Genomic DNA, 18,629 nt, shown 5'->3' on the forward strand with positions numbered 1-18,629 from the left:
AGTTATCTGATTTAATACATGTTTTAAACCTATATGTGCATTTTTATTCCTTTTAACCGCTTTTAATTATTTATGGAACTTATTTGAACAAGTCGCGATGTCGCAAACTCATTTGTTTTTGTACATATTGCGAATCGCGTCACGTGAAATGCACCCGCAATTTATAACATGTTTATTTTTATTATTATTCGAAGTTGAAATCAAGTCGCGTGAAACGCGCACTTGAGTTGGGGTTTACGTATCGTGACCATGCCACGGGAACCATACCCATAGTCACGATGATTTATTAATCGCGCCTAAAGCAACTAGCACGTGTTCATGATTTATTTTTCCTTAGGGTTTGAGATCTGTGTAAGGTCAAGAGCTATGAAAATCAATTATGGAAAATGGGTCAGCTTTTGCTCTTACTAAATTGGGCATGGCAGAAACTATTTTGGACCAGATAAATTAAATTGGATCGTAGTATAATTGGCCTTTTAAAGCCAATTAATGAGTATGCCCAGTTACTAGTTCATCTCCCCTATCAATTAGTCAATTGCAGCAGTACATGTTTTATTAAGCAAAGCCCAACCACCGGGCCCAATTATTATTTTTTTTAAGTCCAAACCTCATTTTTCTATTTCAACTAACAAAAATAGATTTTATTCCCAAAGTTCAAATATTCACTACGTGCCCAAAAATCATATTTTTTTTATCAATCTTCATGTTAATCATCAAGAAAGTAGCAAAATTTAACAAAGCTAATGAGACCTAACAATTAATACAAAAAAAAAAAAAAATTCAATCTTCATGAATCTAAATAAGATCAAATTATATATTCAAGCATAATATCTTAATAAAATAATGATGAGAGAAATGGACCTTTACAAGACTGTTTTGAAGCTCGGACAATGGACAAGGATGTAAAGGGAGCCTCAACCAAAATCGACAAATGGAGCTCGAACTCGATGACTCAACTTTGGAGCTGTTGTTTTCTATACAAAAGGGGACTGTTTCGCTAGGTTTTTGGCTCGTTTTTGTGGTGCTTTTTAGCTTGATTTTCAGTTGGTTTGGGGCTAGAGTTTAGGTGATGAATTGCTGGATTTTTCGAAAGAAAGCCAAGAAAGAATGACACGAGTAGAAATTCCCTTATCCTAGAAGAAGAAAAATAAATTTCTCTCAATTCCCTCCTCCCTCTTTTTTTTCTCATTCTCTCCTCTTTTTTTTCCTCACATTTCTCTTCTACTTTTAATATTTTTTAATTCCCATCCGAAATTTACAAAAAAAAAAAAAAAAAACTAATAATAAATTTATTTATTTTCGGTTTTTTAATTTATTTTATTTTAAAATAAAGATAAAAATAAAAATAAAAATAATACTAATAGTAATAATTGAACTTTTAAATTATTATTAATTTTTACCCTATATAAAAAAAAATATAACAAAGCTAAAATATATATATATATATATATATATATATATATATATATATATATATATATATATATATATATTAAATTTCTGAAAATATTTACATAGTAGAAGGTGATAAAAATTCAAATATAGTCAAAAATTAGGTGCTCACAGTACCGAGCCTTACTTACATGTTATTGTTATTGCTTTTTATCTATTTTCTGGTATTTATGATGCTGTTATTATTTTTATAGTTTTTGTTGATAGTACTGATATATTATCTTTTTCGTCTACTTGAGTCGAGGGTCTATCGAAAACAGTCTCTCTATCCCTTTGGGATAGGTGCAAGGTCTATGTACATTCTATCCTCCCCAGACTCCAATTGTAGGGTTTTATTGGGTTGTTGTATGTGTGTGTTGAAGTTATGCTTTGCCTCTTATATGCTTTTATTGCTTTATTGCTTGATTATTAGAATTATTAAAGGTCATTTTGTATAATATTAAATTAGCATAACCACACAACGCAAGTGAATGCGTGATAAAGACAAAATTTATTAGTTTGTCATAATCGCGCCTAGCAAGCAAATTTCAAATATTGATAACCAATTATTAAAATTAAGAAGTAATTAAAGCTATTGAAAAACAATATGAGATTATTTATGAAACTAATTATTGAATATTAAAATCACGCTACACAAGCGAATCCGTAAAGATGACAAATATTACTTAAAAGGTGTCTAATGATTGCTTAGCACTTTTGGATAAATTTAATTATTTATTTATTAATAGTGAAAAATAGACAAACACATACTTACAAGAATGTAATCCAACTTATCATTAAGATATGGGTTAACCATTATTTAAATATGTGCCAACTATTGAGGATTTCGGTTACTGGCCCGTTTTGGATATCACACGGCCATTAGGCAAATTATTTGCTGCTAGGCTACTGGACCCGTTGAAATCACTAATTGGCATTCTATAACAACACATAACAGGAATTGGTAATTTTTTAACCTTATATTAGGTTTGGCAAAGATAGCCCCGAACAATTGGTATTATATAGCCAAATCTTTAAAAAAACTACTCTCTTTTATATTCTCTCTCAAAAAAAATTACATTCTTATTTTGGCTTCCCACCCCTTTTCTCTCCTTATATTTCTTCTTCTATCTCTTCTCTTTTCTCTCATAGTTTAGCAAAATTTTTGCAAATTATGCAAAAAGAATTAGTAGGATGAAAAGGTAGGGTTGATCTCACATCAGAGAAAATTAGAAGCAAAAACTAAAAGAGAGAAAATATATTTCAACTTTGATTTTCTTCTCTCTTCTTTTTTTGGTTGGATTGAATGAGTGGGTGTGATTGAAATTAGTTGAAAATACCTAAACGAGGCTATACACAAAATTTGAGCAAGATTAGCAAAAACTAAGAGACAAAAAATATATTTCAACTTTGTCTTTCTTCTCTCTTCTTTTTTTGGTTGGATTGAATGAGTAGGTGTGATTGAAATTAGTTGAAAATACCTAAACGAGGCTATATACAAAATTTGAGCAAGATTAGCAAAACTAAGAGAGAGAAAATATATTTGAATTTTGTTTTTCTTCTCTTTTCTTTTTTTGGTTGGATTGAATGAGTGGGTGTGATTGAAATTAGTTAAAAATACCTAAACGAGACTATATGCAAAATTTGAGTAAGATTAGCAAAAACTAAAAGAGAAAAAATATATTTCAACTTCGTTTTTCTTCTCTCTTCTTTTTTATTTGGATTGAATGAGTGGACGTGATTGAAATTGGTTGAAAATGCTTAAACTAGGCTATATACAAAATTTGAGCAAGATCAGAAGTGATTTAGACTGGTTTCGGGTAAATATCAGACCTAAAAATCCAACTGCGACATGTGTATATCACGTTGTATATCGTGTACATCAGTGTATTTCACACACAAGTTTTTAAGGACGTCTGTGTATATCACTTTGTATATCGTGTATACAACATAATTATTTTATGGACGCCCGTGTATATCACATTGTACATCGTATATATAACAAAATATTTCATGGATATACACAGACACACATAATATACATGAGATATCACTGATATATATATAGAGATATACACGGGTTACAATAGGGGATACACATGTGGAGTCGTCTTGAACTTGAATTTTCAATCTGAAATGTGTTATACAAAGAAGGAAAATAAAATTTTAATAAATGTTTTTGATGTACACATTATTATTATGTTATACACTGTGATATACAAATAATATAATTATTAATTATTGATCAAAAAAGGTTTTTTTTATATAGCATGTTTAAGCAAGTTCTAAAATAAAAAAATAATAAATATAATTGCGGGAGTAAATAATATTTTGGTATACAAAGAAAATTAATTTTTGATATACATAAAGAAGAAAAATAAACTTATGATATCTATTTTGGTATACACATGTCTGATGTGCTATACACTGTGATATACAAATAATACAATATTTTTATTGTGATATACATTAATATAAAGGCATCAATAACTATATATATAATTTTATATTATCGATATACAAAGAATAATATTATTTATATACAAAGAATGAAAATAAAATTTTAATATACATGTTGATATAGACAAAGAAGAAGAAGAAAAAGGTTGTGATATGCATATTATTATTGTGATATATATTTATTGGCTATTTGATGCCAATATCTATAACTAAGGCTATTTTTTGCCAATTATATGGGTATGTTGTTATACCATGCCAAAACCCCTTCAAGGGGGAATTGACACCGTATAACAATGCTTAACTATAATTGGCATTTTATTGCCCATAAATTTAGGTTGGTACTAGTAGCCCAAAAATATTGGCGTAAAATAGCCAAATCCCAACAGACACGATTATATAAACCCCTCAAAAATAGGGGGATCTTAAGATTATGTCCCACCATTCAAGCTTGCACGATGTATCCCTTCAGAAGCGTAACTACCCAGTCGACCAAAATAAAACCAAATGCAGAAACTATATTTCCTTCAAAAATCAAAAAGGATGCGAAGTTTTTTCAGCAATTACGGCAGTTGAATATCAAATTTCTATATTCTGATGCAATAATTAGTACTTTCTTTGAGAACAATTTTCTTTATTTTTGAAGTTCTAAGAAATCGGCTGAAGAAGGGTTTCAATCTCTCCATAGAGAATACAGATTCAGTGGCTACTTTGCCAATTTTGATACAGCACGGGGGACATTGGGATAGCAACAATCGATTTGTGAATTACTCAGTTGAAGGCGTAGTGATTAGTACATAAACTAAATTTGCTGATTTTGTTTCTACAATTTCAAAACAATTGATGGTTGACACCACAATTAATTTGCTTGAAATCCAATACAAATGCGATAATGATTCACCACCAATGATGATACACAATGATATGGGATTGTGTGTATATATCGAGTTGAAGAAGAAAAATTATGCGTTTAATGAATATTCACTGTGTATGAGAACGAAAGAGAAAGATATGCACGCTTTTAATCGAAACGAGAAAAATTCATCTGTATGCCTATAAATTGCCAGTACATATGATATACATAATGGTGATGCACTGCAGTTGATTGGGTTTGATAACATAGATGATCCTGAAGTTGTAAATTTTGATAAAACTCCAATAATAGATGATCCTCTAAATAGTACAGTTTCGGAAGGTCAACTGTACAAGGACAAGGAGACACTGATGATGGTGTTGAAAAACTATGCTATTCGAAAAAAAAATTCAGTTTAAGGTTGATCGATCAAGTCCATAAAGGTATGAATATATATCTAACTTTAATAATTGTAGACAATCGTCAGTTTTTTTATAGTAATGATTACGATAGTTTATCTTAATTTATTTACTATTGTATAAATTTGGATGTTATTAGATACTACCTCGTATGTGTCAATGACCGTTGCATGCATTTTTTCATGTCTTCATCTCTAAACAAGTCAAAAATATTTAGGATTAGAAAATTCAGTAAGGATCACATATGTTCGGCGAGGGATAGATTGTTTACATAACGTGTAGCTACTGCTCCTATAATTGGAAGAATTATTTGTGATAAATATGTTGATCCTAAAACAGTATATACTATAAAGGACATAATGAAATACATGAAAAAACATTATAGTATTGACTTAAGCTACTAGAAGGCAAATAGATCAAAGCAAAAGGCACATAAGTTTTTGAGAGGAGACCCAAGTGAGTCGTATGCAAAGTTGCCGAGCTACTTATATATATTGATGCATTCCAACCCCGAGTCAGTTGTGAGTTTGAGAAAATCAGATGAAGAACACTTCATGTATACTTTTGCCGCCTTATATGCATCAATTAAGGGATGAAAATTTTGCAAACCGATTGTTGTGATTGATGGAAGCTTCCTTAAAGCAACATACAGAGGAATGTTACTCACAGCTTGCTCGCAAGATGCTGGAGGTTTGTTCTAGAAAAACTCTACTGTATTTCATTAACATATTTGTGTATATCCATTTATCTTTTTGTATATTAGAGTATACGTATATGTATAAATTTTCTGTGTATAACCATTTATACTTATATATTTATTTTAAATCTGTGCATATCGATTAAACATGCATATGTATTTAACCTCCCCCACCCCCACCCCCACCCTATCCAGCGCATGTATATTATTATAAAATATTCCATATTGATGTGTGCATATACTATACACTTAATAAATAGAATATATTTATAATAAGCACTTTGTTGAATAAATATAATTAATATATTATAAACATGCAAGATTTTACCACTTGCATATGCAATTGTTGATAAAGAGAATGATGCCTCATGGGGGTGGTTCTTCGAAAGGTTCAAAGAAGCGTTCAGTGACAGAGATGACATGTTCATTGTATCGGACAGAAATGAGAGCATAGCGAAGGCAGCTTCAATAGTGTATCCTCAAGTTTCTCATTATGTTTGTATATTGCATCTATGGAATAACATAAAGGACAGATATAAGAGGAACCAAGAAGAGCTAAGAGAGATATTTTTTGCTACGGCAAGAGCATATACCATTCAAGAGTTTATATGACAGAGATGGAACAAATAGATGGAAGAGTAAAGTATTACTTATTTGATATTGGGTATCACAAGTAGTGTAGAGCGCATGCAAAAGTCAACAGGACAATGACAATGACTTTCAACATTGCAGAGTCATTAAATTCATCAATTAGGGAAGCGAGGAAACTTCCGATACAACAATTACTGGAAGAAATTCGAATGTTGATCAACAGGTGGAACTACACAAATCGAAACACTGCACAAGCGAAATTTACAAAGCTTACCGTAAAATACAATGCTATACTGGATGAAAATCTTGATGCATCACAACATATGATGGTATGTTTATATTATATAACATGTTCCTTATTTCAAATTCATGTTTATCTACAGAAACACTCAATAGGGTTAATCTTTTGGATTAGTTACGTAAAGTTTTGACTAATCTTACTTTTCTATAAAATATAGGTGAGACCATTAACTGAAAACTTACATTCAGTTATTGACAATGGGAGGTTGTTCATCGTTTGCCTTAGGGAAAGGACATGTAGTTGTAGAAGGTTCCAGTTAGATTAAATCCCTTGTCTGCATGCGTGGGCGGTTTTGAGGTCAAAAAACTTGGAGGGTGAAGATTAATGCTCTATGTACTACAACAATGAATATATGTTGAAAGCATACGACATTCCAATTTATCCTCTTCCAGATGAAAGTACATGGACAATGCCTGTAGAGGTATTAGAACAAGTTGTATTGCCACCAGTCGGGAATAAGATGCCTGGAAGACCTAAGAAGGTGAGATACAAGAAGGTTTCAGAAACACAAGCTAAGAGGCCAAAGAGTTCATGTGGACAATGTAGACGTGAGGGCCACAATAGGAGAACATGTAGAAATATACCTAATAACCACTGAGTGACCTTAAAGATAAATTATTTATGTATATAGCAAGTTTATTAAATGAATGAAATATTATTCATTTTCAAGTACACTCAAGTTATTTAAATTTTGCACTTGTATATGCAAGTTTTAATTTATTAGAGGTTGCATTTTCGCATGTATATCAAAATGTATCATATAATTTAGCTGGTCGAGGTCAATACATTAAGTTGTGTAGGACATGTATATCATCATGTATATTACTGTATAGACATGTAAACAGTATTATGGCACATGATTTTGAACACTTTAATCATTTTATATGAAGTTTCTTTACTATGTTGTCATACTGAACACTGAATTTTATTGACACGGAAAGATTTAACATTACTTATGGATATACAAGTTAGGATATACATCTTTGTTCTTGTTATACATACAAATATACAATAAATGTATATATATATTTGTACAATTAAGTATTGATATACATGGAGATAGAGATATACACAATACTGGTATTGTTAGTTCACGGATATACATATTAGGATATACATGTTAGCTCAATTAAATGTATACATATATTTGTACAATTAAGTATTGATATACATGGGGATAGAGATATACACAATACTGGCGTTGTTAGTTTATGGATTTACAAATCAAGATATACCTATTAGAACAATTAATGTATACATTCACTTGTGCAATTAAGTATTGATATACATAGGGATAGAGATAAACACAACACTAGTGTAGTTAGTTCACGGTTATACATATCAGGATATACACGTTAGCTCAATTAAATGTATACATGTAGTTGCACAATTAAGTATTGATATGCATTGGGATAGAGATACACAATACTGGTGTGGTTTGTTTACGGATATACAAATCAAGATATACATGTTAGCTCAATTAAATGTATACATGTAGTTATACAATTAAGTATTGATATACATGGGGATAGAGATATACACAATACTGGTGTGGTTTGTTTACGGATATACATAACCAAGTTTACGATATAGATGTTATTTATAGCATGACACAAAATAGTTTAATTTTAAATTATACTAAGTATTTAAAAAAGACAGTTAATGTGTATTAGCTAGGGTGTGGGTATTGCAAAATGGCCACGAATCATTTCTGTTAGTTATCAAAATATCCGAAAGAAAAAGAAGATAAAAAATTCACCAGTTATGATAATGTTTACTCAATCTGTGCATTCTTATTCTGCAACCTTTATTTCAAATTCCTAATTTTGGCATTTACTCATGCTTAAAACCGATATTTGTCTACTGTCTTGCTTAATGTCTACTATATTTGTCTGTTGTCAAACTTAATTTATACACTATCAAGTGTTGACTCACATGTTATAAAGAAATGAGCATGAGAAAGAAAATTTAGACATACACATCTAAATATTAAAAAATAGAATAAACAGTAAGCAAAACTTTAAAAATTACATAAATATCAAAATACCCATGCTACATATTGGTAATTTCTTAGTTTCAAAAAAAAAAAGGAAAAGATACGTTTAGCCTGCAAAAGATAAATAATAGATTAAAAATACTATGCCATAATAAGCCACAAAAAAATACTAATGTGTTTACAGATCCCAAAATAATAGATAACTAAACTAAAGAATAAGACTAATTGTTCTTCAGTGTTACATGAGCATTTTTTCTAAAACTTCTTTTACAAAACTCTGGCTCACTTTCATCTTCATTCTCATGTTTGGTTCTGCCATAATCCCACAACAATGTACCAAGTCGTTTGCGATGTTGCTCTGCATCGAAGTTAGCTGGAATTGATCTTTGATGGATATAATACTCGACAAAAGATGCCACATATACACCACAATCACTAAAAAAAAAGGGGGAAGATAACTTAGAAGGATTCAACACCCTTTAATAATATATTATTATTCTAAGAAATAAAATAGATTGAAATTTAACATATGCGTCTTCTTGTTGTGGCAAATCATCAACCATGTGAATAGCTAACGGATCAGCAAGTGGTTTGCCTCTGTAGAGTTCATTGGTCAAATCAATATCATGTCTCTTCCTGTAAAAGCCTGTACTAGCCAAGAAACGAGCAATCAACACTGCATATGGTTCAACGGCCTCGCGAATTTTAGCATCATGTCGCGCTCCTCTCATGGAATCATACACGTGTATGCACCTATCCTTAAAAGTCAACACACCCAAAATCCAATGCCATTCATCTTTTAAGCCTATAGGAATTAGTACATGATCGACGGTGTGCCACGGAACATTGCAAGGCATGTATGAGCCTCGCATATACTCAGCTATTTCATGATCCTTAGGGATGACAACGTAGTCCCTATTGCTCGCAAGAAATTGATCATACAATGATTTTACCATAACACGAAATGAAAAATATGTTGTAGTGAAGGACTTTGGAATGTTAACATCATACTTTATTTTTTTCCTTAGATAGTAGAAGATGACATCAATATGCTGCCCAAAGAAAAAAAAGATTTCATTCAGTAAATATAACAATTAAAGATTATAAAAAAAAAATTAAGTATGTAAGCAAAGAAAGATGTGTTTCGAGTTAAACATTGTATGATATACAATTATTGTCTTGATATACATGAAATAAATTAATATAAACATATAGTTATGTGTTTTACTATTAGATATAAATGGCAGGATATACATTTAAGAAATATACATGTCAGAACATGGGAAATACATCAACTACAAGATATACATCATGTTAATAAACTTTGGGTTTGATATACATGTAAATATACACAATATCCATATAGTTGAGTATTTTAATATACAATTATACATGGCAGTTATATAGTTAATTTCATTATGTATATATGGTTATAAATGACAGTACGACTATTAGTTACATATATATATATAGAGAGAGAGAGAGAGAGAGTTAAATATATACATAGAGTTCTCTACAAAATAATACTAGGAAAAATAGGTATCAGATTGCAGAAACTATAATTAGTAATGCATCACACAGTAAACCACCAAATAAGGGCATGCATAACTAGCAGAAAATCAAGATTCTAAAACTTCCCTCCGAAAACATGATATAATAAGTATTGTACACAAGGAGATAAAAACATCAGAATTTTTCACTAGACAATGGGCATACAACTGCACAAAAGAATGACTCTGGAGCAATTACTTTGGCATAAGGAGGCATGCAGATAATCTTCAATTATACACAATTCAGCCTATCATAATGTGCATTACCTAATGTAAGGAGATATGTTATCAATTTAGTTCATGTGAGCTCTAAATTCCTTAAAAGCAATAATAGAAAAACCAACCTGGTAAGCTTGCTATTAACCTGAAGCATTAACCATACATTATTTCTCCCAAGTGTAACCTTAATCCACAGTAGTAAGACAGTTAAGTGAGGGATCACTTAGAACATGCAAGTTTATGATATACATGGCATTATACATATTGGTTTAAAATTAACATGTATAACTGAACATATATCGGGATTTAACATCATATATATACATTTATACAATGATATAATCTAATGTAAAAGGAGTACAAAAATCATATCGTGTCATCCAAAGGTCGACGACTATAATTCAAAGTGTGGAACCATTCTTTTTTGACAATATGATGATCTCCAAAGACATAAGGCCGAATCCAATCGTTTCCCTTTTTGTAGATCGCACCCACTCTTACAAAAAAATATAAAAACATAAATACCAAAAAAGAAATAAATTATTAAAATAATAAAATATATGCTAGATATTAAAAATTAGCTTACTTGGGTTTCTTATAAGTCCCCGCATCAACAAATTGACCAAAAGCCCAACGCAAAGCAAGATCAGGTTCAACCCCATTGTCAACATTAAAAGGATGCTTAAGGTTAAAATATTGCTTAGGCACTAGTGCTGCAGAACTGCAATCTCCTGAATCAAGTGGCATATATGGAGACTTCTCATATTTTTCAATACGTCTTACTCTTGTGGATTGTTTTGGCATTGGGTCATTTGGCACCTCAACAGCTTTTTGAACAGCAGTTTATTCAAGTATAGCAATCTGAGACTCCCTTAGAATCGGATAATCACCACCATCAAACGTAGGAAAACCTTTTTGACATTCACCCACACTATCCAACCTGTCTAGTTAAAAAAATCATAAAAGATATTAAAATAACTTTACGTGTTGATTGTAAAATGCAAAATAATTAAGAGAATAAAACATGCCTCCAAATATACCATGAAGAACATTGGTATCTCCCTGGTTGACTTGGCTTATCATATTCATTTGGGTGGTCTCATTCACATGAACAAAATTAGTACCTTGGTCTTGATTATTATTTGGAGAACCGATGTCTGCATTACCGTGCTCATCAACCATTCCATCACTCTGTTACACAATTAGTGAATATAATGATTTTATTAATTATATACATAACAATATGAATTGTTGAAATTTAAAATATTTAAATAAATTGTTCTTTTTTTTATTAGAATACCTTTGCATCACTCTTCTCAGAGAATCTGTTACGAAGATTGTTGTTTTCATCAAATAATTTAGCAAAAGAGTCCATCACATACTTCTTGAATGAAAAAAAATCCTTGCTAAGCTAAACACAATTAGAACAAAATAATAAAAAGGTCTTTTTATAAGAAAAAAAATAATGAAGATTCACAAAATATTAAATGGAAAGAATTCTTACCTTTTCAAAATCATTCTCAACATTCTCATCGGATCTTTGATCGAAATCGTGTGCGGGTATATTACCATTAAACATTTTCTCGAATGACTCTATCACATACTTTTTGAAAGACTCATATTCCCTTCTCAGCTGAACAGAGTTCAAAAATAAAAATTTTTATTGCTAAAATATTCATTGTATTTCAACAAATGTAATTTGAAAACAAACATACCTTTTCAAAGTCACTTATCCTATATTTTTCCTCCAAAAGGCTTTGATCATTTAGGGCATTACTATTTATATTTCGTTGCTGCTGCTTGTTGCTCCTTTTCGAAGGCGGCGTTATGTAACCAGATTCATTGACACTAAATTGACAAACATCCTCAGAAACAATACCTTTTTGTACATCATATTCAACATTCATGGGCAAATATAATGCACTTAACTCATCCACGGTTGCAGAAATATTTATAAACACCAACTACAATAAACAAAAAAAAAATAATTTATGATGCTAAGTACATAAATTCTGCATAAAAAATGTATATCAAGCATCATAAATTGAATATTATTATGCATAGAAATGTGTATTATTGTGTTTTAGTGTAAATATAAAAATATAACAATCACTTTAACATAACAGAATACTTTAAAGTGCGAATATAAATTTAACAATGTTACCTTGTTCCTTGATTCTCCCAACATGCCGTTGCATAATTTCTCAAAGCTAGGCCTTTCTGTTACATTCCAATTTAGTATCTGTGGCACTCGGCTTGCAACACGAGTGGCAATATTGGGATCTACTTCAGAACAACACTCATAAATCCAAATCTGCAATGCAAGTGGTAAACCGCCAAACCTATGAAACTTCTTTACAAATCTAAACTTATTTCTCACCAAACCAATCAAAGCTTGATATATAACATTCCCCCATGGAAACTGCTCGTATTCCCCACTCTCAATCAAAAAAAAATCTCGATTACTTACAAAGGATCTTTTACTAATTGTGAAAAATAAGAAAGTATATATGAAGTACAATAACGAAATCTTTAGAGCATCATTATCTGACTGCCATCTCTTTGCCCTAAAACAATCAATAAGGTCGTCCTTTGACTCTATTACGATCGGGAAAGTAGGCATCCTTGAGCCTATTTGATCCACTATAAGTTCCCTCATCGTTGACTTCACCAACACACCTTAGACTAGATATAATTGCAAATTCTCTAATCCCAAAACACAGGGTACTATGATTGATCTTGACGTAAAACTCATCCTCACTATCTTGAACCAACTCCCTTGACATTACGAACCGTATAACTTGATTTTGTACAACAGCAGGAGGCAAATCGAGGAAATAGCCGAAACAAGTTTTCCTAAACATTTGAATCTGCTCATCCGTCAATTTCAACTTTAACTCATCAACAACCCCAACATTGGTATGTGAGCTCCAATGAGAACAGGATAATTTTGTATCCAATGCGACATAGAAATCCCATTTCTACATTAAAAAATATTAATTATACTAAGCCATATATGTAGACAATGTATATCATTAAATTCTCCTCAACTACACATCTTCAGAAGAATAGTTCTATACATTTTCATAAATCTCACAGCTGATGTATGTTAAAAGAATTCAAATATAAAAGAAAATATACTAATACTAAATAAAAAAAGGTTTAAATCAGATAAAATACGGGTCCTTAGGATTGGAAGTCATCGAAACTGTGTCTGAACTGAGTTAGAATTTATTTGTGAGTAATCCTGGTTGTCTATAAGGATGTTACAGCTGATGCATAGAGATTTTGTATCTTCTTTGTACTCAAGTAGAATAAAATTGCCTATAGTCCTGACTGTCTATTCTTTTGGAATAGTTTTTATGTCAATCAGACTACTATATAGGTCTATATTTGTTCCTTTACCACTTTTGCATAGCATCAAGTGCAAATAATGAATGCTTATAGCTAATGTAAACGATAAATCAGATAAAATACATTAAATCAATTGAGATTAAAAATACCTTCACAGGATGTTTATCACATTGAACTTCCTCCATGCTAACGCGCTTTCTCTTTTTGGGTTTAACGGCAATATTTTGTTGTATACCAGACGCATTTTCGATTTTTTTTTCCTTTGTCTTTTGTATGCGATGCATCAACCCGTTTTTCCCTTTGATTGTCCTTTCGAACGACTATTGCATGGGGTGATTTCGACCCCTTTAGCATCGTATCTTCGAATCAGAGTCATAATCAACATGAAGAGATGAAGATTTGACCACAATTGCTTTAGATTTTGATTTCTTACCAGTTGAATTTTTACCCGTCTTTCAACTTGGCAAGAATGATGATATTGTCTTCGAATTTCTACAAAAGAGTCTTGATTTAAAAAAAAATAGTTAAGAAAAAGATTAAGAAGACACAATAAGAGAGTATTAATCAGATAAAAATGGAGAGATTTGGGGGATTTGAAAATTTTGGAATTTGGGGAAGATAGAGAAGAATAGCGTAAAAGAAGGAGAGAGGGGAGGAGAGAGCGGAAAGTGCTGAACTTTACGTCTGATTTTGAATAACAATAAAATTGGCTATGATATACCAATTAAAACAAATAAAAATTTAAAGTTGGGCTATAGGGTGTCAATATCTAAAACTAGGGCTTTTTTATGCCAATTTTCTTAATAGGTTGTTATACCATGCCATTTTTTCTATTTCATGCTCATAAAAATATAAATCAACACCCAGATACTTATAAAACAACAATTACAATAAATAGCACATTAAGCCAAATAGTAAACGACATCATGGAATCATTGACCAAAAATCTCAAGAATATGGATAAACAAAATAAACTCACTAAACTAGTGAAAGATAAAGAGGTTGTTTCCTCATTCTCGAATAAACAAATAAAGTAGAATAACTAAAATTAAGATAGAGAAAAAGAAAGGACCTTAAGAAGCTTGTTGTAGCATTGAATAATTAAAAAAGAACTTATAAAGTGTAACACAATTTGTCCTTTGGAGAAGAACAAAAAATTGAGTAATTTATGTGAGGCGACTGCCAGTGCCTCTTCTTTTGTTTATATCTTTTCTTTTAAACATGTTTATCAACACACTAGCTTAGTTTTTACAAACTACAGCTCAATACTACTAAATGAAAAAAAAAGACTCCAAGAAAGAACACAACATTTCTCCATTTCTTATAACGGTGTAAGATCAAAACTACTCTAAGCACAATATCTTCATTGTCTATTGTGAAAGAAATTACTTTAGAAGGTTAAGAACATTACCTAGTTGCAGAAAATACCAAACAACAGCAAAAGAATGGCAGTTACCAACAACTATTCTAACCAGTTTGCTCTCTTACTCTAGAGTCCTCTATCAGGTGAAGGAAGACCTCTTCTCCAAAATTGAACCAAAAATATGTCCAAAGGGTGAGAAAGGACAGTCCTCTTCTCCAATTTCAGACACAAGCAAAGAGTAGATGTACTCCCAGCAGCTCCAAAACAGTAAAAGAAACCAAACATCAAATTTACTCTCAAGTATTCCGATACTACCTCAGCTTTTATCAATACCAAACAATCCTACTACTTTAACAAGTACAAAAACAGAAAATTTAGCATTCCAAACTCCAAAAATTAAACTAATGCTAATACAAGTAATCAGAGACAACAAAATTCAACGATTAGGCAAACAACGTATTGACATTGATTAACTAATCAAAACCGATTAACTTAAACAATGGCGAAATCAGATATTAGACCGAATCATGAATTATATCAAAACGAAACTCATTCTCAACTAAAACCTACAGTCAGTTAAAAGAACAAATTAAAAATCAAAGACGAAGAAGCGAGGGGCTAGGATTTCACAAATCGAGGGCACTCGAAGAGGATTCAGGCCACCAGAAGAGGCCGAAGACATGGGGTAGCAGCTGTCCAACCTCAAAACACGCCTTTCTTGTTGGGAGAGACTGAAACTGTGGGCCTCGATGAACTAGAGATCAGTTATGGTCTCATCACCAACAGGAAAAGCCTGTTCGAGTCGGTTTGTGGCCAAAAAAGGTCGCCGGGAAATCTACCTGGAATTGATCACTGGAAATTGGGTTCAAAACAGTACCAATTGACAGATCAAGTAGAGATATACACTCTCACGTAGGTATTATGGGGGTAAAGGCAACCGAAACTTGACAAATTTCATAAAGAAAAAAGGGCTAGGGTTTCTAACTTAATCAAAATCGCGAAGATACGGTAAGAATTGAGGGATTTGGGTCTTGGAATCAGGTAGAGGGGAGTGAGATGAAGAAATGGTGTTATTTTTGGGGTAGGTGAGGGTAGTCCGCGGCCGGTTAGACGGTGGCAGGGGGCGGCGCGGTCGTGGTGAGGCGCGGCGGCGGTAAAGGGGAAAAAAGGAGCGAGGAGAGAGGGGACTAGAAATTAGGAGAGTGAAATGAGGCCAAAAAGCTGATCATAGGGCCCTTTATATGACAAATAAAATTGGTTCTGGGCCATTGGATCAAGGATAATGGAAGGCTGAGATTTGATCTCTGTGACCTAACCAAAACGACGTAGTTTTACATGTCGTTTTAGCCTTCTCCCCTGGCAGCCCTCTCTTTGGGCCTTGATTTGGCATTCTTGACCAATCTCTCTTTCAAATTTGGCCTAATTCTTCCCTATCCCCTTATATTTAACCCATTCAAGTTATAACCCTATTTAATCTATCAAACTACATAAGTACAGATTAATTATTAATCATCTAGTCAATTAATCAATTGATTTAATTACTTGATCAAATAATTATACACAAAAATACACAAACAAATAAGGAAAACATTATAGTATTTTTTATTCAAAAATGCAAAAAATTGGCATTTACAATACATATAAACTATATTTGCATTCTGATAACTAGTGGAACTTGCATGGGTATTACACAAACTCTATTCCTGAAGATCTAAATAATGCGGAACATCGGCAGGAATCCATTTGTCACCTTCTATGAAGTGTCTGACCGTGAAATTGGATGCAATCTTTGGATTTCTAGTGACAAACGCCCATTTCACTCGTCCCTCTGTAATTGCGCCTGGTCCTCTATTCTCATACTCAAGATAGTATGGTTGAACTAACGACTTGGTTATAAATTCAATCCATCCTTTTGGATTGATAAAATTGTCAATGTAACTCTGCATTACCACTGTTCTAGAGAAATCACCCCATGGTCGACCTAAATATGCGGTAACATTGCCCATTTTCTCCAACTCCTGAGTTGCTTTTAGTGTGCAGTTTTGCAGCACTATTCCTGTTGTGTTGTTCACAAATTTTCTTTGTTGTGCTGTGATTGTATTATATTGCTTGGGCAGTGGCAGGCGTGCTTCAATTAAGCAGTTCTGGAACACGGCTGTTGCATCACCACAGATGAAATCTATGGTGCCAAATATTTCACAATCCCTGTAAAATTGTAGGCCTTTTTTTGTGTATAATGTGTCTTGAAAGCCGTCGAAACGACACCTATAGAAAGTGAGAAATTCAGCTTCTGCTCTTAATGCTACTGCTTGTTGGTTCTCTCGTCCAGCATTGTTCCTAAATGTGATATCTTGGGCCATGAAGCCCTTCCCATTGACACCTAATTGAAATGAAACAAAGAATCAGTAAAATCTAGATTCAAAATATCCTACTATAGTTTGAGTATTGTAACAATTGATTGCTTGCCCACAGTAGCAGTGAGACTTGTCTTGATGCCATCACCACCGTAACTCTTATTCCCTGAAATTATGGTATTGTCCATGCCTTCACCGATTAGGACTATGTTTGTTTTCCATTTATCTACTTGAATATATTCATAATACGTCCCTTGCTTAATTATGATGTAGTATTTATTTAAACTATTGTTTGGTGACGAAATTATGGCATCCGTTATTGTGGTGTAATTTCCGGAGCCATCTTTAGCAACAACTGCCTGAGGTGTTTTCACTTGTTGGCCTTCACCACATAAAAAGAGTGACAAAATGGCTATAACTGCAATAAACCACATAGCTCTGACTGACATTTTCCTGCACTTGATGAGCCATTACGTATCAAAATATTATTCAAGTCAGAAAAATATTATGGACTAGAATATACAGTGAACTCAAGTTTAATTATGGTAACCGAATTAGAAGATAGGCAACAATATTTAATAAGCAAAAACCTATATAACCTTGATTAATTTTAAAATTTATCAGTGGCAGAAAATTTATCACCGACAGAACTGAGCTTCAACTTCTTTCGTGGTGCTTCTAGGAGAAAATTAACGTATGTAGCCAACTTCAAATGTTAATATTGTAGTAGTGGTGTGTTTAGTGGAGATGATTTCAGCCAATTTATAATGAAGTTTGGTTTCCATTTTTGATAGTCTGGATATGCATTAATGGAATTCTACTAGAGAGACTCCTTCAAATGGAGTAGACGTTCTTCGTATTTTCCAAATGCCTCAATTATGAGCTGCAATGTGTATATTGTTTTCGTTCATATAGTAATTATAGTATATATTGCTTCAGATGTAGCGTTTCCTATTTTAGATTCTTTTTTTGGAGGAAGAGGGGGTGGGGGTTGGGGGGGGGGGGGTGTTGAGGCTGGGAAGGAATGACTCGTAAAAGGTATAA

At 32.3% G+C, this 18,629-nt stretch overlaps 3 protein-coding genes across 11 annotated transcripts; 1 reads left to right on the plus strand and 2 right to left on the minus strand.

The window, feature by feature from the left end:
• The first annotated feature begins 6,564 nt into the window (after nt 1-6,564).
• Nucleotides 6,565-7,347, plus strand: LOC138908651 (uncharacterized). The gene is made up of 3 exons (XM_070199332.1): nt 6,565-6,777; nt 6,907-6,985; nt 7,142-7,347. The coding sequence occupies exons 1-3, from the start codon at nt 6,565-6,567 to the stop codon at nt 7,345-7,347; spliced, it is 498 nt and encodes a 165-aa protein (XP_070055433.1).
• Nucleotides 7,348-8,753: 1,406 nt separating this feature from the next.
• LOC104092292 (uncharacterized) lies at nt 8,754-16,420 on the minus strand. Of its 9 annotated transcripts, XM_070197793.1 has the most exons (10): nt 16,071-16,420; nt 14,302-14,360; nt 14,018-14,213; nt 12,679-13,495; nt 12,230-12,478; nt 12,019-12,147; nt 11,815-11,925; nt 11,555-11,705; nt 11,101-11,458; nt 8,754-11,010 (listed from the first exon to the last, which is right to left on the minus strand). In XM_070197793.1, exons 4-9 carry the CDS (start codon nt 13,171-13,173, stop codon nt 11,358-11,360), a joined length of 1,236 nt encoding a protein of 411 aa, XP_070053894.1. In that variant the 5' UTR covers nt 13,174-13,495; nt 14,018-14,213; nt 14,302-14,360; nt 16,071-16,420; the 3' UTR covers nt 8,754-11,010; nt 11,101-11,357. The 9 variants fall into 9 exon arrangements, with proteins under 9 accessions (XP_070053894.1, XP_070053892.1, XP_070053896.1 ...); XM_070197791.1 differs by having other exon boundaries at nt 14,018-14,372; XM_070197795.1 differs by having other exon boundaries at nt 12,679-12,828; nt 14,302-16,420.
• A 508-nt stretch (nt 16,421-16,928) lies between these two features.
• LOC104092294 (pectinesterase/pectinesterase inhibitor PPE8B-like) lies at nt 16,929-18,034 on the minus strand. Its single transcript, XM_033655129.2, has 2 exons — nt 17,698-18,034; nt 16,929-17,611 (listed from the first exon to the last, which is right to left on the minus strand). The coding sequence occupies exons 1-2, from the start codon at nt 18,032-18,034 to the stop codon at nt 16,929-16,931; spliced, it is 1,020 nt and encodes a 339-aa protein (XP_033511020.1).
• Between the last annotated feature and the right edge of the window lie 595 nt (nt 18,035-18,629).

The sequence above is a fragment of the Nicotiana tomentosiformis genome, chromosome 3 (assembly GCF_000390325.3).
Source record: "Nicotiana tomentosiformis chromosome 3, ASM39032v3, whole genome shotgun sequence".
NCBI lineage: Eukaryota > Viridiplantae > Streptophyta > Magnoliopsida > Solanales > Solanaceae > Nicotiana > Nicotiana tomentosiformis.